Raw genomic sequence first — 21,717 nt, forward strand, 5'->3', positions numbered from 1 at the left:
GGGCTCTGTAATAATAGTAATAATCCTGGGCCACACGTCGATCTTAATCGGGATTAAGAGAGGTTTGTTTTGTTGTTGAACTATGGTTGTAGAGAAAGGAACAACCCTACCCCCTTTTGCGAAGTTTGGCTGGGGTGGGAGTGGGGCGGAGTCGGGCAGGGGGCGGATTCCACAGCAGCAACTCCCCGGACGCACGCAGGCCTCAGAGCCCCCCAGCTTCCGTGCCCCCTCGGCCCTGAAACTTGAAGCAGGGTAGGGGTCCAGCATGAAGCCCCCGGACCGCCCCGCCCCTGGCCGCACTGACCGGATACTGGGGGTCATGGGGGGCATGCTACGCGCATGCGCCGTACCCGGGCAGGAGGGGGTAAGAAGGGGGAACCAGTGCTGGGTCGGGGGTCTTTAGGGGCTTTAAGAAGGGCTGCAATCCACAATTCAGTTTACCCGTAAAAAGAGTTATTCGGGATGAACTCAAGGATCCATGAGTTTAATTACGAGGGACATAGCCACGTTCTCGGAGACCTTTCATAACAATGTGGATTTTGACAGGAGGAATAAGGGGAAGGAGAGATCAAGGCTACCTAGACTGGAGGGTTGCTTACAGTCATTCTGTCCCCGCAGCCCCCGAAGAGAAGCTCCCTAGGGTCGGGGTGTACCAAGCCAGAGTGTGACAGTACCGAGGGTGATCAGAGAAGGGAGCACGAACGTGAGGTCCTCGCCTGGGCTCCGCAGCCCGGTAAGAAACTGGGATGGGGTGGGGCACAGTTTGCCATCCTGCGCCAAGTGGCGATTTCAAAAATATTCTGTTCTTATTAGCATGTAATTTGCATGAGACTCTTTTAGTCTCAGAGACCTCCTCGCTTCTCTTCGCCCTCCAGTCCGATGTGTGTCCCCCACCTCAGCCAGTCCCGAGCCCCCGCAGGCAGAGTGTCCCCGCGCCCCACCCCTGGCTCTTCGCCAGCCCAGGCTCCAGGACTTCGCCTTAATTGGTGATTAGTTTTAGCTGGAGTCCCTGGGCCTGGAGGAAAGAAGGGTCCGGCGAGAGAGCGGGGGTGCATTCCCTACAAAGAGCTCCCTATACACGTACCCCCTACCGGGGGTCCTGGCCCACTCCCTGCTAGGCCGGGGACAGCCCCAACCCGAAGACATCTTCAACCTGGCCGAGGCCCATCCACCGAGTCCTTCTCCACTGCAGAAGCCGAGGGGCGACCCTGACAGACCCCGCAGCCACGTTTATCCCCCACCTCAACGCTGTGCAGTCGGAGCCGAGATGGCAGAGGGAGGGGAAACCCAGGCGGGGGAGCCCAGACTTGGGAGGTGGGGCGGAGGCGCTGGGGCCTTGGAGTGGGAACGTGGTGGTGTCTGGGGGCGGAGGGGGGGATTAGGCCAGGAACCCGGCGGGGGCTGGAGGGGGAACACGCAAGAGAGGCGGAGCTGGGCCGCAGAAGCCCCTCCCCTCAACGGCACCGCAGCCGGGCCTGTTGTGCGCTCGCGGCTCGGCCGGGACCCGCGCAGCGCCACTGGCTCGGGGAATCGGCCCCCGCCTCCTCCCCGCCCGGGGCCTAGAGCCACCCAAAACCAGAGGCCGGTGATCAAGCTGGAGCGGCTGCCGCATCCCGGCCCAGCCTCCCTCACCGTCCCTCCCCCTGGCTGGACATCTGGACCCTGGGCCCCGCACCGACAGGGTTCCGGAAACCCTCCCCGCCTAGCTCCGCGGCCAGGCCCCGTGCCACCTTCTCTCTAAAACCCCCAGCCCCCTCCAGACCAGACTTGGCTCTACTCCTGGACACCCCCTTCCCGTGCTCTCCCTCCCCCCCTCCCCCAGCCTGGAACCCAGTAGGAGGGAGGGGGGGTGTGCGCCTTGCGCCGTCCCCGCCCCGGCCCCGGTGATTCCCCCTGCATGGCCGGCCCGGGTGGGGGACGCGGGGGGGCCCGGGCGCCATGCGCGGGGGGCACAAGGCGGGTCGCTGTGCCTGTCCCCGTGTGATTCGGAAAGTGCTGGCAAAATGCGGCTGCTGCTTCGCCCGGGGGGGACGTGGTGAGTGCGAGGTCGCAGGGATCCAATGTTGAGTGGGGTTGCGGGCCGGGGTTCTAGGCATCTGGTTGTCCTGGCCCTAGGGGTTTAGGTGTGTTTTCCAGAAAGTGATTTAATAGATGGTCTGATCTGTAAGGGCTCTTCTACCTTCAGATTTGTATTAGTTCAAGTTAAGAAAATTGGGGAAGGGGCAGGGAACTCCTAACTCTTTCTTATAGTCATTTATATATGAGGAAAACCTACCCACAACCCCCTTAGCCCTAAAATATCTTCACTCAAATCATTTTGTTGAGACTCTACTTCTGAAGAGGGACAGGGAATGGAGGACTGAGGAAGGAGGGGATTCTATAAGAGGCTTTATAAAAACTCAAATCACAGCTCTTCTCAATAGCTGGTCAAAGATAACCCTGATGAACTCTCCTCACTGGCCTCCTCAATTTGGCATGTGCATGTGTTGAGAGGTGGGCTGCAGAAGTCTTTTCTTTTTATAATGATTACTGCAATTGAAGGAGGAAGGAGTTTGGGGGTAGCAGATAGACTCTTAGCTCTTTTTCTCCCTTTCCCAGAGAATGGTCTGTACCCATCGGAAGGGGGAGGGTTGTAGAAGAGCAGATGGCTACCCCCAGCTTCCAGTGTCTGCCCAGATGGTTGCCCCCACCCCCATATCTGTGCTATACTTGGGATATGGGGAACCTCCACATGCAATGGGGTTCAAGCTAGAGAGCCAGATGTTTACTGTCCTTCCTCCCCAGGGTGCCCTGATGAAATTTCTATCCTAGCCAACTCAAATGAAGATGTCAAAAGATTGAACCCTGGGAGAGGGGGCTGACTGTCATAGAGAGGAGAACCTGGGAGTTTCCCTGGAGACCCTGAGTCTGAAGCTGGAGCAGTATCTATTGCCTCCTTTCTTTTTCCGTCCCCCCTTAGAATCCTATTCCATTGCTGGCAGTGAGGGGAGTGTATCAGCTTCTGCTGTCTCTGGTCTGGCTGCCCCCTCTGGCCCCAGCTCTGGCCTCAGCTCTGGGCCCTGTTCCCCAGGCCCTCCGGGGCCAGCTAGTAGCCTGAGAAGATGGTTGGATAATTCCAAACATTGTCTCAGTGTGGAAACTGAGGCAGATGATGGTCAAGCAGGACCATATGAGGTGAGCAGGGAGTGCCACAGAAGCATGTAAGACATCCTTGCATGACACTGGGAGAAAGGGCAGGTTGGGACCATTGGTCATTAGGAGACCCAACTACTATCCCTGCTCTTTTGACACTTGACCTTTGGCCCCAGAACTGGATGCTGGAGCCAGCTCTAGCCACAGGAGAGGAGCTGCCAGAATTGACCTTGTTAACCACATTGTTGGAGGGCTCTGGAGATAAGACACAGGTATGAAGAAATGGGTATGGGGAGGCTCCCATCACCAAGAGGTATTCATTTTATTACCCTAAGATGTTCTTACCTTCCAGCCACCTGAAGAGGAGACTTTGTCTCAAGCCCCTGAGAATGAAGAGGAACAGAAGAAGAAGGCTCTGGAAAGGAGTATGTAAGTGTCCATACCCCCCACCTCAGTTGCAGAACTTCCACAAGACTGTAAATGGAATGACCTCTGAGGTTGGCTGTAGTGATGAAAGGGCTTCTAGTCCAAGAGGGAACTGGCTAAACCAAGAACGTGTCCAGACTCTGAAGTGGGGCACTCTCATCCTTCCCTCCTAGGTATGTCCTGAGTGAACTGGTAGAAACAGAGAAAATGTATGTGGACGACTTGGGGCAGATTGTGGAGGTAGCTCCCTTATGCCTTCCCAGCCCTGGTCCCCCTGCCCCCTTCCCTTTGCCTGAGAGATGCCTTGGTGCTAGTCTTTCCCACCCTCTCAGTCCTCCCTACTTCTGGACTTCCTGGGGTGGGGGAAACCACCAAGACTGGGCTACATTCTCATGCTTCCATTCCAACCTTCCCACAGGGTTACATGGCCACCATGGCTGCTCAGGGGGTCCCTGAGAGTCTTCGAGGCCGTGACAGGATTGTGTTTGGGAACATCCAGCAAATCTTTGAGTGGCACCGAGAGTGAGTTGTGGAGCCCTGAGAGCCAGTTCCTGGGGAGGGACAATTCATCTGGTAGTCTCTGTATCTCAGCCTCCAGCCCAATGAGACCAAGGAACGTTTGGAGTTGTAGGGGACACAACTAGGGCACACAGCTTGAAACCAGAGACGTGTTAGAGAGGTAAGGAGTCTGAAATGTACTTGACTTACCTTTCTCTACCAACCCTCCCAGCTATTTCCTGCAAGAGCTACAGCGGTGTTTAAAGGATCCTGATTGGCTGGCTCAGCTATTCATCAAACATGTGAGGCTCCAGAGGGTGGGGCTTAGGAGGGGAAGGGCTGGGGAATGGGTTAGGGTGATCTGGAGAAGTGCCCTCCCTCCCAGTTAACCCTACTTTCTTTTCTCTGTTATTCCTGTTAGGAGCGTCGGCTGCATATGTATGTGGTATATTGTCAGAATAAGCCCAAGTCAGAGCACGTGGTGTCAGAGTTTGGGGACAGCTACTTTGAGGTCAGTGGCAGAGGTGCCTTGGGGGAAGGAAGACAGAGAATCAACATGACCAGGTTTTCCAGGCTGTGTAACTACCCTGTCCCTGTCCTCAGGAGCTCAGGCAGCAGCTGGGGCACCGACTTCAGCTCAATGACCTCCTCATCAAACCTGTGCAGCGGATAATGAAATACCAACTGCTGCTCAAGGTCAGGATCACCTTCTCCCAGGGGGTTCAGCTCGTTGGGACAGCAGTTTCCTCTGTCATCTCCCCAGGGTTCTTAAGCCTCCCCATACTTCTTGGAGGTCCTCACCTGTGTCCTTAGGAGAGGCGGGGAGAGCATTTGATAGTGTCCCATGACCACCCTGAGCATTTCTTCTCTGTATTTTAGGATTTTCTCAAGTATTACAGTAGAGCTGGGATGGATACTGAAGAGCTGGAGGTAAGGACCTCCAGATCCTCAAGGACACACCATATTTGGGAGTTCCTCCAGCCCCATGGGTGGTTTGGAACTGTCTGGTTTTGGTTGGGGCGGGGGGCAGTTGGTGTGGAGATGTGTGAAGAAGCCGCTGGCTGAATAAACCTTTTTTTCCAATAATGCCTCTCTTTGCCCAACAATGTTCCTCTCACCTGCATCCCAGCAAGCCGTAGAGGTCATGTGTTTTGTGCCAAAGCGCTGCAATGATATGATGACTCTGGGGAGACTTCGAGGATTTGAGGTATGGAGATGGGGCAGGAGTCTGGCAGCCCAGTGCTTTTGTGTTTGGTTTTGGCACTCTGGAGGTCCTTTTGGAGAATTATCTTCTTCTTTGGGACTGATGCCACAATTGGTTGGGAGAACTGAGGAAGGAAGGGAGGGAGGAGCAGACAGTTGCCTTTTTCCTCCTATTGAGCTTAAAGGCCATATTCTTTGGTTCCAGGGCAAACTGACTGCTCAAGGGAAGCTCTTGGGCCAGGACACATTTTGGGTTACGGAACCTGAGGCTCTCGGGCTACTTTCCTCCCGGAGTCGAGAGAGGCGAGTCTTCCTCTTTGAGCAAATCATCATCTTCAGTGAGGCTCTGGGAGGAGGAACTCGAGGTGGCACACAACCTGGATATGTGTACAAGAGCAGCATTAAGGTGGGGAGATGACAACTGGGACGGGGTGAGGTCTCTGAGATGATATCTGGCTCTTGGATTTGTTGGAGGCATCTGAAGAATCTGGGGACTCTCTCTCTTTTTAAAAAATATTTTTCAGTTGTAAATGGACACACGTAGCTTTTTTCTTTATTTTTATGTGGTGCTGAGGATTGAACCCACTAAGCTGCAGCCCCAGCCCAGGGGACTATCTCTTATTTGCCAATCCAGGTGAGCTGCCTGGGACTGGAGGGGAACCTCCAAGGTGACCCTTGCCGCTTTGCACTGACCTCCAGAGGGCCAGAAGGTGGGATCCAGCGCTATGTCCTACAGGCTTCAGACCCTACAGTCAGTCAGGCTTGGATCAAACAAGTGGCTCAGATCCTGGAAAGCCAGCGGGACTTTCTCAATGGTGAGGCTCTCATTCCCCCCTCCTCCACATACTCCCTCAGCCCTTTGACCTCTTCAGTCCTTCACCATCCAATCTCTAGCACCTATTTTCTGACTCCAGCTTCTTTCCACCTCAGTTTTGCATATTAACTCAAGATTTGGTAACTCAAAATCCTCTAAAGCCCCCAACACTTTACATTGACTGAGAGTCCTCAGGCAGGAGGGAGGGCAAAATTGGAGGATGACACAAACAGCCCTTAAAGAAAGGGACCCGTCTCTGCTGTAACACTCTCTCTGTTCCTCTCTTTGCCTCAGCATTGCAGTCACCCATTGAGTACCAGAGACGGGAGAGCCAGACCAACAGCCTGGGGCGGCTAGGAGGGCCTGGGATAGGGAGCCCTGGGAGAATTCGGACTGGAGACCGATCTCAAGTCAGCACACACACACCCATCAACGGCTCTCTCCCCTCCCTGCTGTTGTTGCCCAAAGGGGAAGTGGCCAGAGCCCCGCTGTCTCTGGACACACAGGTATAAGGAACACAGTTCTCTGTATAAGCAGAATGGGGAGGGCCTCTTTTGTTTGTGGATCCCCAACCCCTTCCATATCATTCCTTTCTTCCACCACCTTTTGTGTACCCCTTTCTACTTCTTATCCCTCCATTTACCTTTTGGGAAAGGGGAGGTGACTTGGCTAGGGGATTAAACTGAAAAGAGGAGTGAGGGTAGATTGATGGTCTTTGTTGATCCTCTGACTTGAATCTTTCTTTAGGCCCCTGGTGACAACTCCCAGGCACCCCATGGCTCTTCTCCAGTCCTTCCAACACCAAACACCCCTCCCTGTCAGGCCAGACTTGCCAAGTTGGATGAAGATGAGCTGTAACTGATGAAGGCCACGGGGTGGTGCTGATTCAGCCACCTCTTCCCCAAGGAACTTCAGGGCAATCCTCTGGTTTCACTCCAGAGTTCTTCCTTCTTATTATGTCTGCAGGGTGGGCAAGGCTGGGAAAGATGTCAACTTGGAGGACAGTACCTAGATCCAAAAGGACTTCTTTCTAACCCAGGAACCCAGGATCCTTCAGCTCCACCCCTATGCATGCATCATGGTCCCTCCAAAACGAAGATATATGGGTGGTCCAGAGGGAAGCTGGGGCAGGGGCCAGATAGAAATTATTGGTTTTGGTTTTGATTTTGTTTTTTTCTGTTTTCTGAGAATAAAGGTTTTGTTATATCACTGAGGCTGCTGTCTTAGCAGAGGGAAGGAGAGGCTGCAGTGGGTATGAAGTGTTATGGAAAAGATCAGCTGGCCCCCGTTATTTTAGGAGGGGTTTGGTGAAAGGAGCAGGGCACAAGGTATAAGATAAAAGATACTGTTATCTTTTTCCCTTAACTGCAGTTGCAGCATCTCACAATCCAGAGCTGGGACTTTGGGCCACTAGAAAACCCTACATTATTTTTTATGTATTCTCCCTTTTATCCAACCCTTCTTTCTTTCCCATTCACCCTCTGGTCTAGACCCACCAGAAGACTCAGTATCCTGTGACTTCCCATCATTCTTCCAATACCCAGATACTAAAGCACAAAATACCCAATATACCTTTCCTTCTGAGGTCTCTGTGTTCTGCTGATGTAGAATGGAAAGGTGAAGAAGAGCCTGGAGTTTTGAGCCCCTTCCTGACTTGGGTCTTCTTTGCTTTCTGGGAGGTCATAGGGCATGTCCATGCTGTACAGGCAGAGATTTTCTTCAAACCCAGATCCAAGAGTGGAGAGTCCAAAGGGGTCTTCACCCCTACCAACTTCTGGCACAGCCCCTGGAACACAGAGTCAAATGTACAGAGATCCACATGCCCTGTTCTGGTCCTGTGCATCTGTATGTCCACTGTGTCCGTTTGTCCCCTGGGTTCCATCACGTGTACTGGGGCTTCCTCAGCAGACAATAGACTGCTGGGGTGGGAGGGTGAGGAGATGCTGAAGTCTCCCTGTGGGCCCCAGGTCCCTCTAGCTGACAATGAAGGGAGGGATCTGTAATGGGGAGACAGGACGTAGGACCCAGATAAGATTTCTGGGGAACAATAGGAGGAATTGAAGAGGGGAGACCCACCCTCTCTGCACCCCACCCCTGGGGCTTTGGGGTCAGGGATGGGGGACCAGAGGTTGATGGGGAGGGGTGCCAAAGATTCTTGTGAATGGAGGAGGGGATAGCAGCAAATAGCAAGATTCTGGAGCTCAGAACCTTTGTGTTTCTTTATGGTCCACAGGAATACATTAGGTGTGTGGTTGACCCCATTGTACTTAACCATGCATGTATTTTTCAGTGTCTACTTTGAGAATAGCATTTAGGTATTATGTAATAAATGTAATAAACAGTAAGTGCTTCAGAGTTTTTTTTTTCATTGTTTTGGCACTGAAGATAAAATTTCCTATTAGTTCAATGTTTCCCTTAAATTCAGCCCAGCCACTCCCAGCAGAGGTGTGGGGTAGTAGTTTGTCATTGTCTTTGTCTAATACAGGTAGCTGCTTCCCATTTCAGTAATTTGTGAAACTGTTGAATCCAATAAAACCCCTTTCTTGTGGCAATCTGTGCTACGTCAGGATTTAGGTCTGGGATGGGACTCCCAACAAGTGCTGAATTTTCATGCTCTGAAACTATGAGAATGCAACCCGCCAGGAAAGGATCAGTGACTCCAGAGGAGCCTGACTCTGTCTCTGCTTAAAGTACAGAGGGTGAAAGGAACCCAGAGTGAAGCGGGGTGTGGTGTGTGGAAATCAAAAGGCTTAGGAGTGTCTGAGAGTGGGTGTTGTTAGTTCTCTTGTCTTTTGGCCTGTCTCTGATGGCTACATCTTTCCTCAGCTACCCTCATAGCAGGTCTAGCTGTCAGATCCGGCCAAGGATGTCCGAGGAAACGCCTAAGGGGAGGACTCTCTCCTCCCAAGGCTGACCTGAAGGTCCCTGAGAATTGGCGTTCTCCTGGGCGGATTGGACCCTGCTTCTTGGAGGCGGGACTCTGGGCTAGCCGAGGAAGGTGTATTTAAGACCGTGAGGAGTTGGAAGGAATCAAGGACAAAATGAGTGGGCTACTGGGTGCCAGGACTTGCTCAAGCCCAGGAGAGGCCTCAGACCTTAAGTACCCACTGGGCACCAGGCTCAGGGAGCCCCTTACCGAGGCTCGGTTCCAGCAGCTCTTCGGGGATGAAGAGCAGGTTCAGGAGCTACCGACTGAGCCCGGCGGGCCAAGGCTGTGCAGGATGTGGAGGAGACCCGCCAGCGCCTGTTCCAGGCTGGGGGCGTGGCGCCTGCTGCAGGCTCGGTTGCCCCCACTGCGCTGGTTGCCCCTCTACCGCTGGCGGGCCTGGCTACTCGGGGATGCTGTGGCCGGAGTGACCGTGGGCGTTGTACACGTACCCCAGGGTGAGAGGCCCCAATACCAGCTTGAGACAGCTCAAACTTTAAAGGGATTCAAGGAGGAGGCATGAGAACCTGGGAACCCGGGAGTGAGGTTGTGGGACCAAGAAGGACTGTGGGGTTTCATCAGATCCCCACCCCCACCTCTCCTCATCTGCTCAATCCTGCGAGACTGGTTCCGCTTCTGGGAACTGAAGAGAGGCATAGGGCTGCCCCCCAGGAGCTTGGCGACACCACCGATTTTTGACCTTGTCAGCCTCGGGGCCTCCCAGGGAGGCCCGTTAACCCCTTCAGTTCCCTCATGCCAGCACAGTTTAGTATCCCTGGTGCCAGGACCAGGGCTGGACTCCCCAGCCCTCCGCAGACCTTCCCTTCTATTTCTCCCCCAGGTATGGCTTTTGCCCTCCTGACCTCGGTACCTCCGGTGTTCGGACTCTACACTTCTTTCTTTCCCGTTCTCATCTACAGCCTGCTGGGTACTGGGAGACACCTGTCCACAGGTGAGTAGCCAGGGACTACTAATGACTCTTCTCTTCTTTGGGGTGAGAATGAACAGGGTTTGAAGCGTCTTTCTTGTAAGTTCCCAGTTCGATTCTCCTCTTCACCTCTTCCACCTTCCCTTCCCTCTGGATGCCACTCTGCCACAGAACTCTGATCCAGGCATACTTGCTGGAGCCGGTACAGATGAGGGAGTTTACTTGGATATTTTCCCCTCGTGAACTTTGGTTAACATGAACATCTCCAGGACTTGAAAGGGAAGAAGAGATGCGAGACCCCTCACAGGAGCACCCAGTCCAGCGGGAGTCTGCCGAGGGGCAGTTTTTGCTGCCTAGTGCGCTCTCCTTTCCTTCCTGCCCACGGTTTCCTGACAGCTCATGGCCCCCACGGTCTTCATTGCGGGCAGCGGTTTTGCTTTCTAGGAGAGCGGGGTCAGGCAGCAGCAACCCTGGCTCCAAACAGCGGAGCCTGGGCTGTTGGCCGTCTGATCCAGCACAGTTGGTGATTTCGCCGTTTGTTCCCCGGCTTTCAGGAACTTTCGCTGTACTCAGTCTCATGACCGGCTCCGCGGTAGAGCGGCTGGTGCCCGAACCCCTCAGCCGGAACCTGAGTGGAATCGAAAAGGAGCAGTTGGACGCTCAGCGGGTTGGGGCGGCCGCCGCAGTGGCCTTCGGGAGTGGGGCGCTGATGGTGAGGGAGGATCCCAAGAAGCCCCTGGGGGAATGGAGCCACGCTGGGGCCAGGGGAATTGGACAAAGGAAGAGAGAGGCGGAAATCTTCCGCTCAGGTTCAGCTGGGCTGGGGTGCAGTGGGGAAGTTGGAGCACTGCACCCTGGTGGGTCGGTTCCTACTTCTGTTGGTGAGTGCACATCTTCTCCCCAGCAGCTGGGGATGTTCGTGCTGCAGCTTGGCGTTTTGTCCACCTTTTTGTCGGAACCTGTGGTCAAGGCGCTGACCAGCGGGGCCGCGCTGCACGTGCTTGTATCCCAGCTTCCAAGCCTTTTGGGGTTGTCTCTTCCGCGCCAGATCGGCTGCTTCTCTCTCTTCAAGGTGGGGGTGGGAAAACAGCGGAGAAGAGGCTTCTAGAGGTCTCGGGAAGAGGGAAACCCGAAAAGGGAGAAGAGATGAGGGTGAAGGGGTAGTGTGTGAACGGGAGGAAGGGAAGAGGTTGTAGAACTACTACGTGGGGGCGCTGCGGATCTGGAAACCCTAGTGGCCTCGGGGAGAGAAGGCCTTGCCTGGTCTGGTGGGTGGGCGCTGGGGCAGAGAGGGGGCAGTCAAACCTGGCACGTGGCCCTTTGCTCACGGCCCCTGCCCACAGACGCTGGCAGCTGTGCTCACATCACTGCCCCGGAGCAGTCCAGCCGAACTGACCATATCGGCTCTCAGCCTGGCGCTGCTTGTGCCGGTCAAGGAATTGAACGTGAGATTCCGAGACAGGCTACCTACCCCGATTCCAGGGGAAATCGTCATGGTGAGGATGGCCTAGGGGCGAGACTCCTTGCCCCTCACGTACCGCCCCCTATCCTGTAGGAACTGGCTGCTGCCGCCCCCTTGTGAAATTCAGAGATCACAAGCGAGAGGTCCTGCACATAGTCATACTTTTCTAGGCCTCCTCCCACAACAGTTTGACCCTGAAGTATCCCCATCCTCACTGAACCACTCCTCTCTCAGAGCCCCCCTCTAGAACTCTTTTAGAATGCCTTCTTCTTCCCTGCAGAGCCCCCTTGCGGTTTCGCTCGCTTTAGCACCTCCTCTCACAGCTCCTCATGGGATCCTTCACTGTAATTCAGTGTATCTCCCTTTCTACTCCTTACCTGGGTTGCTCTCTTCCCAACTAAATAAATGTCTCCACACTATTTACATGTGGACATTTACATGTCTCCACAGATTCCCCACATATGGCCAGATATGGTCCAGCTTCCCTGCTTAAAATGGCTGTTGCACCTCTTGATATTCTTTACCTTCATAGGAACTCCCTCTTACTTCTCCATAGCTCTAGGCTTACTTCATTATTCTTTCCCATGCCCACACACCTTCACTCTAAATGAGTTAGCTGTCAAACATCCATTCCAAACTGCCTAGACTTGCATGTGACCCTCTTTCATGCTGAGCCCCTTCTAGCTTTGCCATGGGCCCCATCTCCTCCTAGACCCCAATGTGGTGTCTTCCCCAGGTGCTTTTGGCCTCCGTGCTCTGCTTCACCTCTTCCCTGGACACAAAATACAACGTTCAGATAGTGGGGCTGTTGCCTGAAGGGTAAGAGAGAATGAAAAGACACAAGTACTTTTTTCTCCCACCTCTCTCACCAATATCTCCTCTTGTCCTGCCCCACCCTATTTGCTCTGCCTCCTCTATCTCCCTGCAGCACCCAACCTATCCTTACCATGGATCCCTCCCTTTCCAGATTTCCCCAACCCCTCCTCCCCAGTCTGGCTGAGCTGCCCAGGATTCTGGCTGACTCGCTGCCCATCGCACTGGTTACCTTTGCTGTGTCGGCCTCCCTGGCCTCCATGTATGCAGACAAGTATAGCTACACTATTGACCCCAACCAGGTATGACTCCAACTGTGGACCCCAGCCCTATTTAGAAGACACCCCGTTAGCCTTATTCCCCTATGTATCTCTCTTCATCTCACTGCATCCCTCCAGGAGCTCTTGGCCCATGGCATCTCCAACCTCCTCTCCTCCTTCTTCTCTTGCTTTCCCAACTCTGCTTCACTGGCCACAACGAGCCTACTAGTGGACGCTGGTGGGAATACACAGGTAAGAGGGTGTCCTTAGGTGAGGAGAGACATTCAGGCTGGGATGGCTATAATGGAGAAACAGGTAGTAGATTTGTAGATACCCCAATCGCATCTATAGAGAGGAGAATGGGAATCAGAGGGAGGATGAGTGAGGGGATGGGATTATAGAGAGGAGAGATAGATGATAACAAGGCTCCATAAAGACCTTTGTAGAGTTTAAACACTGAAAAAAGTCTATGATGCCCCAGATCTAATATAAATAAACATAACACTAAACTACAAGTCTAAGAGATGAAATTGTTTTTTTCCTCCATGAGGACATTTTGTTTAGAAAGAAGTATCACATTTCAAAGTCTTCTCCTAATATTTTTTTTTCCTCATTCTGCTGGTGCTCTAAGCAATGTTTAGCCTGCTTATAGGGTGATTCAACAGTGGCTTTTAAGATGGAGGTAGGCTGCAAAAATAGGAATCTTAATAAAAGAACCAAAATAGGAAACAAAATAGGTGAACTACATAACATCTGGGGTAGTCTGGAGAATGATGGACATTTAATTGGGGGAAAGGGAGGGATGTTGATAGCTGAATATCAAGTAGGAGGTTGAGGAGTGTGGTCTACCCATGTGGAAAGAGGTTTGGGAGGAGGGGGACTCCTGAGGAAGATGAAGCAGAGCAGGCAGAGAGACCAGCTCTCTCATGGAGGTGAGGGATGCTACTGGCATATCTACCAATCTTCTACCCGCCTTCCTTGCTTCCATCCCTCCTTCCCGCTAGTTGGCAGGCCTCTTCTCCTGTATAGTTGTCCTTTTGGTGCTGCTGTGGCTGGGACCCTACTTCTACTATCTGCCAAAGGTAGGGGGCTGAAGAGGCATGGCCATATCAGGGGTGGTGGTGTATTCCGGGACATTGTGGCAGTCATCCCACCTCCTCTGCCCTAAGGCTGTCCTGGCTTGCATCAACATCTCCAGTATGCGCCAGATGTTCTTCCAGATGCAGGAACTTCCACAGCTATGGCACATCAGTCGCATGGACTTTGTGAGAAGTGGTGGCATTACCCCAGATTGCCCCTTCCATCTTCCCAGCATCCTCTGTATCCCCAGTCTCTACCATGGGCCAATGCTAACTGTCCTGTCCTAAGTCCTTCAACTCATCCTCCACCACCACACACACTTCCTAAAATCATTTAAAGGGTGGGGTTTGAACTCCTCAGAATATTTGTAACCTCCCAACTGGCACAAGATCCAAGGTGTATATCAGTGAGTCAGTCCTGCCTCTTCCTTCTACCATGCTTCCTACTTTTTTCTGCGTCCCCTTTTCCCTCACTTGCCTTGGTAGTCACTGCCATTGGATCAGTCTTTCTTCTGGGCAGTCCACCCCTATTTGTGTCCTACAGGCTGTGTGGATAGTCACATGGGTAGCTGTAGTGACACTGAATGTGGACCTGGGTCTGGCTGTGGGTGTGATCTTCTCCATGATGATGGTGGTCTGCCGCACACAAAGGTAGGCAAAAAGATGGGCAGAGTTGAGAGGAGGAGAGGGAGAGACCAGGTATGAGGGGTAACTCTCTGGTCAGACCAGATTAGGCTGAAAATCTGACCCCAGCTTTTTCCCTAGGGTCCAGTGCCTAGCTCTTGGATTGGCTGAGGGAACAGAACTCTACAGGCCACTCAGAGAGAGCCATAGGGTGAGTGGGCTTTGACCAAAAAAGGAAGAGAATATTAGACCTGGATGTTTCTGTGACCCTCTCCCTTTTAGCTCCTCCAGGTCCCAGGTCTCTGTATCTTGAGATATCCAACACCACTCTACTTTGGGACTCGTGGGAACTTTCGCCGCATCTTGGAGTGGCATCTGGGGCTTGGAGAAGGAGGCAAGGTAAGGAACTTGGCCAAGGAGGAGAGTGAGTCTTCTGGGATTTGGAAGCAGATATGTTCTGAGGTGGGTTGTTGTGCTCAAGAGGTGTATACATTCATGCTTATTTTGGCCACTCTTCTCTATTTATAGGCGTCTCCAAAGCCAGATAACTTACCAGACACAGGTAAGATGAGATGACACGGAGGGAGATTTGGGCATGACCCATGCTGGTATCTTGGTACTCCTGCCTTCTCCCATCCTAGTTGCTGAGCCTGTCAGAGTTGTGGTCCTAGACTTCAGTGGCGTCACCTTTGCAGATGCTGCTGGGGCCAGGGAAGTGGCACAGGTGAGGGAGGGGGTAGGTTGACGAAAACCCATTTATCATCCTGTTTATATTCTGATTTGGGATTCAACCCCTCTGCTTCATCTCTGCAGCTAGCTAGCCGATGCAGGGATGTGGGGATCCACCTTCTCCTAGCTCAATGTAATGGTGAGTGGTATGGAGGATGGAGGGACTGTTGACTAGAGAATGACTGGACACTTGGGGGATAAAAGAGAACACTGTGGATCTAGGGCCCCAGAGCCTGATACTTTCCTTACACAGCCTCTGTGCTGGAGACACTGGCCCGGGCAGGAGTCTTGGACAGAGTGACCCCACAACAGCTGTTTGTGAGTGTCCAGGATGCAGCTGCTCATGCCTTGGAGAAACTGGTAAGGGGCAGCAGCATCTGGAGTGGGAGCCAGGAGGTGCTACACGAGGACAAGGGTGGGGCAGGTGAGTGCCTGAAGATTCAGAGAGTTTCAGGAAAGGTTTCAGTAAAGAGGGAAGATCATGAAGGACAGGATGGGGAAGAGATGATTAGCAGATTCAAGACAAGTCAGGAAAACTGGGCCAAGCTATGAGTGAAGAAACAAAGAACTAACGTTCTAAAGTGGGTGGTGTACCACTCAGAGCATTGCCAAATCTCCATGAGGGAAGGGGTACTCAAACTATTCCCAACCTGTCCACTCTTGTCTCCAGGAACTCACTGGCTCAACGATTTGCACAGTATGGATATGACCATGTCACTTGGAGTATGAAGGTCTCCAATGATGTGTGTGTATGTGTGTGTTTGAAGAGGGCCATGATCCTTCAGCTCCCTTACCTAATGTAATGAATAAAATGAAGCTGCAACCCTCTGGGATCCATGAAGTGGGTCTGGGTGTTTCCTCATGGCCCCCAGGTGCCCCTCCCTCCCTGCCCACAGCATCACAGAGACACGAGTAAAAATGGCTTTCACCATGTGTTCACCAGCCCCACCCAACTCCAGAGTCACAAGTTGTCTCTGTGGGGGTGGGCTGGAGCTGGTACAGAGTCCTGGATCCCGAGCTGGGGGTGGGGAGGCACAGCCTTGGGATTGCACAATGGGGAGGTTTCTCACCCCCTCAGTCCCAAGGAGGCAAGAGGAGAGTGTTTCCACTTCAGGGTTTTAGAGTCCTCCTGGGCTCTTTGGCACTTGGAAAAATTACCACCCCCCATTTCCTGCCCCATAAGAATGGGGTGGGGGGAGGACTTGGCACTGGCTGTGGGAGAGGTTATGGCTCCTCAGGCCCCTGGGCACTCACAGAAAGGAGGGGTGTCACCAGGACAAACCCCTATTTGGGATCAGGTTCTGAGGGGGAGGGTGGAGGGGCAAAGTGGTCAGAGATCTTCAGAGGAGTGCTCATTGGATGAAAGGGTTGGTTGGACAATCATGGCAGGGACAAGGAAGCAGGCCCAGCCTGATAGGGGGAAGGCCCAAGTGGCCATCACTCCGCAGTCATGCACTGCAGCCGGTGTTTGAAGTAGAGCAGGCGGTGTTTGGCCACCTGACTTTCGTCCAGTGATCCTGGGTAACGGAACCGGGCATAAGTCTCTGCCCCAGCATCCCTTGATGCCCATGGCAGCTTCAGTTTCGATGCATGATCCACAACGACGTCGGAGCAGGAGCCAACCCGAAGGGAACCAAGCCCATCCAAGAAGAATTCTGGGATTGGAGGGGAGGGGTGTAAATAATGACGGCTCCTGAGAGTGCAGAAGGTCAACCCACAAGGAAGAACTGAAATGTAGGGTATTGAGGGTGCCTACAAAGACTCAGTTTCTAAGAACTCTGGCATGCACATTAACCCTTCTGAGCCTCAGTTTTACTCTGTGTAAAACATGGCATCGATTTGCTTGTGCTTTGAAAATGGAAAGACATGACCTCCCCACTTTAAGAGATTCAATAAGTGCCGCAAGAGTTGCTTTGAATGTGGTTTGAACCAGGAGAAGCGGCTGGGAGTGGAGTAAAGGGTAGTGACTATGGCAGAGAAATTCAAGGTGAACCCAGCGGCTGTACTAGGCGCAGGAGTCTAAAAGGAATGCGTGGGGTGGAAGGAGAGGATGAGAGCTGTCTCTCGCCCGGGTGCTGGTCTTGGTAAATCCTTGCAGAACTGCTCCAGCGAATCCTGGTGACCAAGCATCGCCCAGCTCCTGCGGAGTGTGTGTGTGCGTGTGTCCTTCCCAGACCTTGCCGGGAGGAGGCGCCACTCACCCAGATGTGCTACGCGGCTCAGGCGCGGATCGAAGCCGACCTCTCGCACCTTGTCAGTGCGCGCCAGAAAGAAGTTGACGACGCCATCGGTGACCACGCAGCCTGGGAAGCCAACGAGCTCGTGGTGGAAGCCACGCCTTTGCCGGAGGCAGTTCCCGAGGCCTGGGGCGCCTTGTTCCACGCTCAGCAGCTGCCGGTAAGTAGTAGCAAAACCCGAAATCTCCCGCACTGCTCCCCCAACCTGCGGGAATGGGAGGGGGTTTCCAGGTGGGACTAGGCTCCTAACCTTGCCACATGCTTTTCTGCTTCACCCATACAGAATGCAGACGTCCCCCAGACTCCACTTTGTGGACTCTCTCTGTGCCAAGGCTGGCTCAACCGTGGCTCTCCCACTGGAGCCCTAACCTGTTTAAGGCCCTTCTACCCTACATTCCGCGGCCCCTCTCCTACCAGGTCCAGCGGCGTCCGCTCCAGAACGTCCACAAGTCTCTCCAGCCGCGTGCGCGCTGTGAAGACAAAGTCGTCGTCCACCCACAACACGTATTTGGTGGTTACTTGGGACACGGCCAGGTTCCGGCCCGCGAACCAGCCCTGCAGAAAAGGTGTGTACAGTTGGCGCGTCTGGAGAAATAGAATATGCCTCTTTGCCACCTTTCTTTTTTTTCCCCTGACTCCTCACAAAAGCCTGTGCACCGCTCCAGACTTTCCAATGACCAGAAGCTAGGTTTAAAAAAATTCAGATTCCCATCCCCATTCCCAGAGGTTCTGAGTCAGTGTTCTGGGGGAGGGTCTTGGAATGCTTCTTATTCCTTCATTAATTATTTTATTGAACGCCTTGGTAGGCATTAATAAGCATCATTCTAAGAATGCAGAACGAATAAGAGAAACAATTTTTTCTTCCACAGAGTTCACAGTCCAGGAATCCTCATGCTTAACAGGCACCTTCTGGATTCTGAGGATTCTTGGAATCACTAACCTGGCTGCAGGCTGAAGAAACGCCCCCTCCCAGAGTCTTCTCGCACCCCAGGTCAGCCTGGCTGACAGCATACCTTGCCGAAGGGCATAAGATAGTGCTCCACGTGGGGACCACTAACGCGCTCTGGTTTGTCACTGTCGTCAGCAATGACCACGGTGACAGTGGGGTAGAAGCGGCGGATGCTGGCGATGAGTGCCCGTAGCCGATCATATCGAAGGAAGGTCTTGGTGGCAATGGTGACCAGAGCGCTGATGTTGTACTGGCCTGCTAGGACATAGGGTTGGATGCAGACAAGAAGAATGAGGAAAGAGAAGCAGGAAGACAACCCTTATTAGGGCCACCCTGTCCCAACTTACTCCCCACCAGGGCAGGACCTACTACTTCCTTGCCCACACCAGCCCAACTTACTTCTCACCAAAGCTGTACTACTACTTCCCTGCCCCCACTAGCCTCACCTCCCTGAGGTAGAGACCCAGGCGGGTACAGTCGGGGGTTGAGGGGATGTCTTATGCGGATGGTGAAGGCAGCCTCATGTCCTTGGGTGGAGAACCGGACTGGGGAGAAAGGACATGAGATTGGGCCCTTAAAGTTGGGACAACATTCTTTTCAGTCCATTAATATTTAAGTGCCTACTCTTTGTCCTGCCTTTCTAGGTCTTAGTGGACAAGAATACTAGGTTGTTAGCCCCATGGGACTTCCTAATGGGTGAGGAAAAAGACAATGAAAAAATGTTAATTAAAAGCTAAGCTTTTTTGAGCATTTACTATGTTCCAGACACTTAAATCATGCTAAATATATGAATTACTTTAATTCTCTAGGTAGCCCCAGTAAGTAGATTCCTACTACAGAAAAAGAAGGTGAAGTACAGAAAAGTAACTTGCCCACATTTACACAACAAGAAAGCTGATAGGAACCTAGTCTATCTTGTCCCAGGCTAAGTAAGAAAGCTCAGATACTGTTTAGTACCAAATAGAAAATAAGACAAAGTAATAGTGTAGAGGAGACATTTGAGCTTAGATCTAAATGACAAGAAGGAGCCAGCCATGCAAAAATCTTGGGGAAGAGCATTTCAGGTAGAGGGAACAACAAGTGCAAAGGCCCTAAGATAGGAGAAAATTTCATGTAACAAACTTTGGAGAGGAGCAGGAGGGCCGTGTTATGCCCCTTTTGCTAGAGGAAAAATGGGAGTTCTGGAAATTAAGACCTTTGCCCTCTAGCAAGTGATGTTTTGGGAATAGAGCCTGAGTCTTTTGGTTTAAGAGCAGGTCACTTCCTGGGGCCTGCCATGGTTGGCCAGAAGTGGGGACACACTCAAGACTCAGGTTTCTTTCTAACCTGCTCTGGCCCCAGATGAACAAAGGCCCCTTCTCTCCCTCTCTGGCCCTGCTTGCCCTGTTGAAATACCCATTGTGTGGCCAGGCAGCTCTGGCCATTGCCTTGGTACCTCCCACACCCTGTGATATTTGCCTACAGCAGTTTTTCTCCATCTTTTCTGTTCATCCAGCCTTCCCCTACCTCTATACAGGTCTCACACCTGTGTCTGCTGTGTTGGTCTGGTAGCTTCCGCTACTGTAAGTGACCAGTTGTAGTTGCCGGTTGAGGTGGTCCAGCCCTGGGCTGGCAAGGGTGAGATCTGGCTGCCCTTCTCCAGTGACAGTCACTCCAGTCACTTGCCCTGCTACATCCCAGGTGCCCAGGGAAGCAGTCAGGTTCACCTGGCAGAGGAGATCAGAAAGTGTAGGGTCAGGCCCCAGACCCACCTCTTGTCTCCCTGATTCTTCCGTCCCTCCCCTGGTCTCCTTGTTCTGTTTCCTCTCACCTGATATACCTCCTGACCAGAAGCTGCCTGCAGGCTCAACCCTGGGAGGAATGATGGAGGATTAGAACCACACAGACAACCCTAAATTCTTTTTCACTTTCTCTTGCCTCTTTCACCACACACAACACAGAACTTTTCACCCATCCATCTTGTTGAGGCTTCAGCAAGAAGCCTAGAATATAACACAGCCTAGAGTAACTGATTTTTTATTTCCTGCCATCAAAATGGTATTTCTTTCATAGCCTAACCTACATATCCAACTAACTTTTGGTCAGTTAGCAAATAATAGATCCTTTTCCCCAAACCTCCCCAGTTACAGTCTTCTGTAATTTCTGACAACCCTAGAATCCCTTCTCCCCCATCTCCTCTTCAAGTTCCCTTTCATCAGAAGTCATCCTCACCTCCCATTCTTCCCAACCTTGGGCACTGCCACCCTAATAGTGACCCAGGCCATCCTCTTCCCCACCTGGCACTAAGATGCTCCTGAGGGGCTGAACCTCCACACCCTGCAGAGGATACTGTAGTGGGGAGTTGGCAGGGGCTATGAGCAGCTGGTCAGCTGGGGACTGGCTCCTGGAGTAGGAGAGGACAGAAGAAGAGAGGATACAGAAAGAGTCAGAGGGGCTTGCTCTCCTGGCTCAGTCACCACAATCCTTCACTACCACCCCCCACCAAGTCATGTTCTCCTTTCTCTCTAGTACCTTGAAAGGAAGGCCTGGAACTCTCTTTCCCTTTCTGCAGAGGCAGCCCTCAGCTCCTCAGGGTCAAAGGCCTTGGTGAGATCAATGGCTCGGACCTGTCTCTGGAAGGGAAGGGGGAAGCTCCCCCCACTGGACTCACAACTGCAGTTGTTCTGAGTCAACAGCCTGAAGAGGGGAGAGGGATCTTCAGAGTCCAGCCACACTCATCTCACAAAACACACTGGGCCCACACTTTGGCCCCTCAATTCTGCCCATCCAGTATGTGTTCCCTTAAACATTGCTCTTCAGATAATCCCCAGGAGTGGGAGATCATGAGTATGACTCATCCCTTAAATCTGGAATTCACAGAGGTGTAGAATAGAACCAGTTACTAAAATTTCAAGACCTACGAATTGGTACCCATCATTAAGGAACCCTTCTCGAATCTCTTTTCATGTCTGAATCTGGACATCAGAGAATCTTTCAAGGGCCTTCCTCTGCCTGCACACCCTCCCATTCCCACGGCCATGACGAGGTTCAGGGAAGACAAATATCCACACCTCCCCCAGTCCAAGCTTCAGCTACCGGCTCCACGTCCCACTTTACTCCACACAACCACTCAGGAGAAGGGAGGCATCAGAGCCCAGCAACAGAGGAAACAAAAGCTCCCCAGGCCACCCCCCTAGCAAGCATTGTGCCGCTGCTGCAGTTGTCCGCACTCACCCGACCACTTGCTCCTTGATCCTGACTGGGATGTGTGCGTAGCGGGGCTCCGGGACAAGATCTGGCAGCTCGGGCCTGGGGGGGCCGTGCGGGGGCGCCCACAGAGCAAGAGGGGTCCGGAGGCCCGGCGCCTCTCGAGTGCTTGCGTACAGGAGACCTAGCGAGGCGCAGGCGAGCAGCAAGACCAGCGCGCACAGGGCCCGGCGGCCCAGCCGCATCCTGGGGTTGGGGGTAGGGAGGGAAGGTGAGGGCTGGAGTCCTTGACCCCGGCGACCTCGGAGGCTCTTGAAGGCTCCCAGGGGCTCTCTCCATACATCGCACTAGGATTTTCATCGCGAGTCATTTTCCCAGTACCCTTCCCCTCATTCCCTCGGCCTCAAGGGTCTCGGGTCTCCTTTCTTCTCGCTTTTTCCGCATCTCGTTT

At 53.0% G+C, this 21,717-nt stretch overlaps 3 protein-coding genes and 1 long non-coding RNA gene across 16 annotated transcripts; 2 read left to right on the forward strand and 2 right to left on the reverse strand.

Moving 5' to 3' along the window:
• The first annotated feature begins 200 nt into the window (after positions 1-200).
• Arhgef25 (Rho guanine nucleotide exchange factor 25) lies at positions 201-7,284 on the forward strand. 4 transcript variants are annotated; one of them, XM_076854777.1, is made up of 16 exons: positions 201-364; positions 619-733; positions 2,960-3,174; positions 3,309-3,404; positions 3,485-3,561; positions 3,732-3,798; positions 3,977-4,080; positions 4,289-4,358; positions 4,478-4,567; positions 4,660-4,752; positions 4,936-4,986; positions 5,186-5,263; positions 5,465-5,665; positions 5,894-6,074; positions 6,368-6,579; positions 6,821-7,284. In XM_076854777.1, the coding sequence occupies exons 1-16, from the start codon at positions 266-268 to the stop codon at positions 6,929-6,931; spliced, it is 1,860 nt and encodes a 619-aa protein (XP_076710892.1). In that variant the 5' UTR covers positions 201-265; the 3' UTR covers positions 6,932-7,284. The 4 variants fall into 4 exon arrangements, with proteins under 4 accessions (XP_076710892.1, XP_076710889.1, XP_076710893.1 ...); XM_076854774.1 differs by having other exon boundaries at positions 5,186-5,665; XM_076854778.1 differs by lacking the exons at positions 201-364; positions 619-733 and adding an exon at positions 1,503-2,035.
• Positions 3,229-8,061, reverse strand: LOC143397959 (uncharacterized). Of its 4 annotated transcripts, none has more exons than XR_013091222.1 (4): positions 7,646-8,061; positions 6,717-7,081; positions 5,953-6,046; positions 3,229-5,636 (listed from the first exon to the last, which is right to left on the reverse strand). It is a non-coding gene; the product is annotated as an uncharacterized LOC143397959 (long non-coding RNA). The 4 variants fall into 4 exon arrangements; XR_013091224.1 differs by having other exon boundaries at positions 3,229-3,747; positions 5,175-6,046; XR_013091223.1 differs by having other exon boundaries at positions 3,229-6,046; positions 6,717-7,050.
• A 1,038-nt stretch (positions 8,062-9,099) lies between these two features.
• On the forward strand, positions 9,100-15,735 carry LOC143397960 (solute carrier family 26 member 10-like). Of its 4 annotated transcripts, XM_076854782.1 has the most exons (18): positions 9,100-9,457; positions 9,841-9,951; positions 10,482-10,639; positions 10,835-10,999; positions 11,271-11,423; positions 12,126-12,208; positions 12,357-12,504; positions 12,601-12,714; positions 13,467-13,544; positions 13,632-13,727; positions 14,086-14,192; positions 14,307-14,376; positions 14,448-14,564; positions 14,694-14,727; positions 14,807-14,889; positions 14,979-15,033; positions 15,148-15,254; positions 15,565-15,735. In XM_076854782.1, the coding sequence occupies exons 1-18, from the start codon at positions 9,115-9,117 to the stop codon at positions 15,601-15,603; spliced, it is 2,061 nt and encodes a 686-aa protein (XP_076710897.1). In that variant the 5' UTR covers positions 9,100-9,114; the 3' UTR covers positions 15,604-15,735. The 4 variants fall into 4 exon arrangements, with proteins under 4 accessions (XP_076710897.1, XP_076710894.1, XP_076710896.1 ...); XM_076854779.1 differs by lacking the exon at positions 10,835-10,999 and having other exon boundaries at positions 9,112-9,457; XM_076854781.1 differs by lacking the exons at positions 10,835-10,999; positions 11,271-11,423 and having other exon boundaries at positions 9,112-9,457.
• A 467-nt stretch (positions 15,736-16,202) lies between these two features.
• On the reverse strand, positions 16,203-21,517 carry B4galnt1 (beta-1,4-N-acetyl-galactosaminyltransferase 1). 4 transcript variants are annotated; one of them, XM_076854785.1, is made up of 10 exons: positions 21,294-21,517; positions 20,592-20,756; positions 20,357-20,463; positions 19,891-19,931; positions 19,606-19,786; positions 18,527-18,625; positions 18,145-18,335; positions 17,546-17,686; positions 17,096-17,336; positions 16,203-16,549 (listed from the first exon to the last, which is right to left on the reverse strand). In XM_076854785.1, exons 1-10 carry the CDS (start codon positions 21,509-21,511, stop codon positions 16,332-16,334), a joined length of 1,602 nt encoding a protein of 533 aa, XP_076710900.1. In that variant the 5' UTR covers positions 21,512-21,517; the 3' UTR covers positions 16,203-16,331. The 4 variants fall into 4 exon arrangements, with proteins under 4 accessions (XP_076710900.1, XP_076710898.1, XP_076710901.1 ...); XM_076854783.1 differs by having other exon boundaries at positions 18,518-18,625; positions 21,294-21,511; XM_076854786.1 differs by lacking the exon at positions 18,527-18,625.
• Positions 21,518-21,717: the final 200 nt, after the last annotated feature.

The sequence above is a fragment of the Callospermophilus lateralis genome, chromosome 4, assembly GCF_048772815.1.
Source record: "Callospermophilus lateralis isolate mCalLat2 chromosome 4, mCalLat2.hap1, whole genome shotgun sequence".
In the NCBI taxonomy this organism is placed as follows: domain Eukaryota; kingdom Metazoa; phylum Chordata; class Mammalia; order Rodentia; family Sciuridae; genus Callospermophilus; species Callospermophilus lateralis.

What these genes read in the sequence shown, in the direction of transcription:
- Arhgef25 (XM_076854774.1), top strand. Translation starts at nt 266, where the DNA reads ATGAAGCCCCCGGACCGCCCCGCCCCTGGCCGCACTGACCGGATACTG. An exon ending in TGGATACTGAAGAGCTGGAG is followed by an intron (nt 4,987 to 5,185) that starts GTAAGGACCTCC and finishes CCTGCATCCCAG; the next exon opens with CAAGCCGTAGAGGTCATGTG. An exon ending in CGCTGTCTCTGGACACACAG is followed by an intron (nt 6,580 to 6,820) that starts GTATAAGGAACA and finishes ATCTTTCTTTAG; the next exon opens with GCCCCTGGTGACAACTCCCA.
- LOC143397960 (XM_076854782.1), top strand. Translation starts at nt 9,115, where the DNA reads ATGAGTGGGCTACTGGGTGCCAGGACTTGCTCAAGCCCAGGAGAGGCC. An exon ending in CGTTGTACACGTACCCCAGG is followed by an intron (nt 9,458 to 9,840) that starts GTGAGAGGCCCC and finishes TTTCTCCCCCAG; the next exon opens with GTATGGCTTTTGCCCTCCTG. An exon ending in GGCTTGGAGAAGGAGGCAAG is followed by an intron (nt 14,565 to 14,693) that starts GTAAGGAACTTG and finishes CTCTATTTATAG; the next exon opens with GCGTCTCCAAAGCCAGATAA.
- B4galnt1 (XM_076854783.1), bottom strand. Translation starts at nt 21,511, where the DNA reads ATGCGGCTGGGCCGCCGGGCCCTGTGCGCGCTGGTCTTGCTGCTCGCC. An exon ending in ATCAAGGAGCAAGTGGTCGG is followed by an intron (nt 20,757 to 21,293) that starts GTGAGTGCGGAC and finishes TCCCCTCTTCAG; the next exon opens with GCTGTTGACTCAGAACAACT. An exon ending in GACCAACACAGCAGACACAG is followed by an intron (nt 18,626 to 19,605) that starts GTGTGAGACCTG and finishes CTTTCTCCCCAG; the next exon opens with TCCGGTTCTCCACCCAAGGA.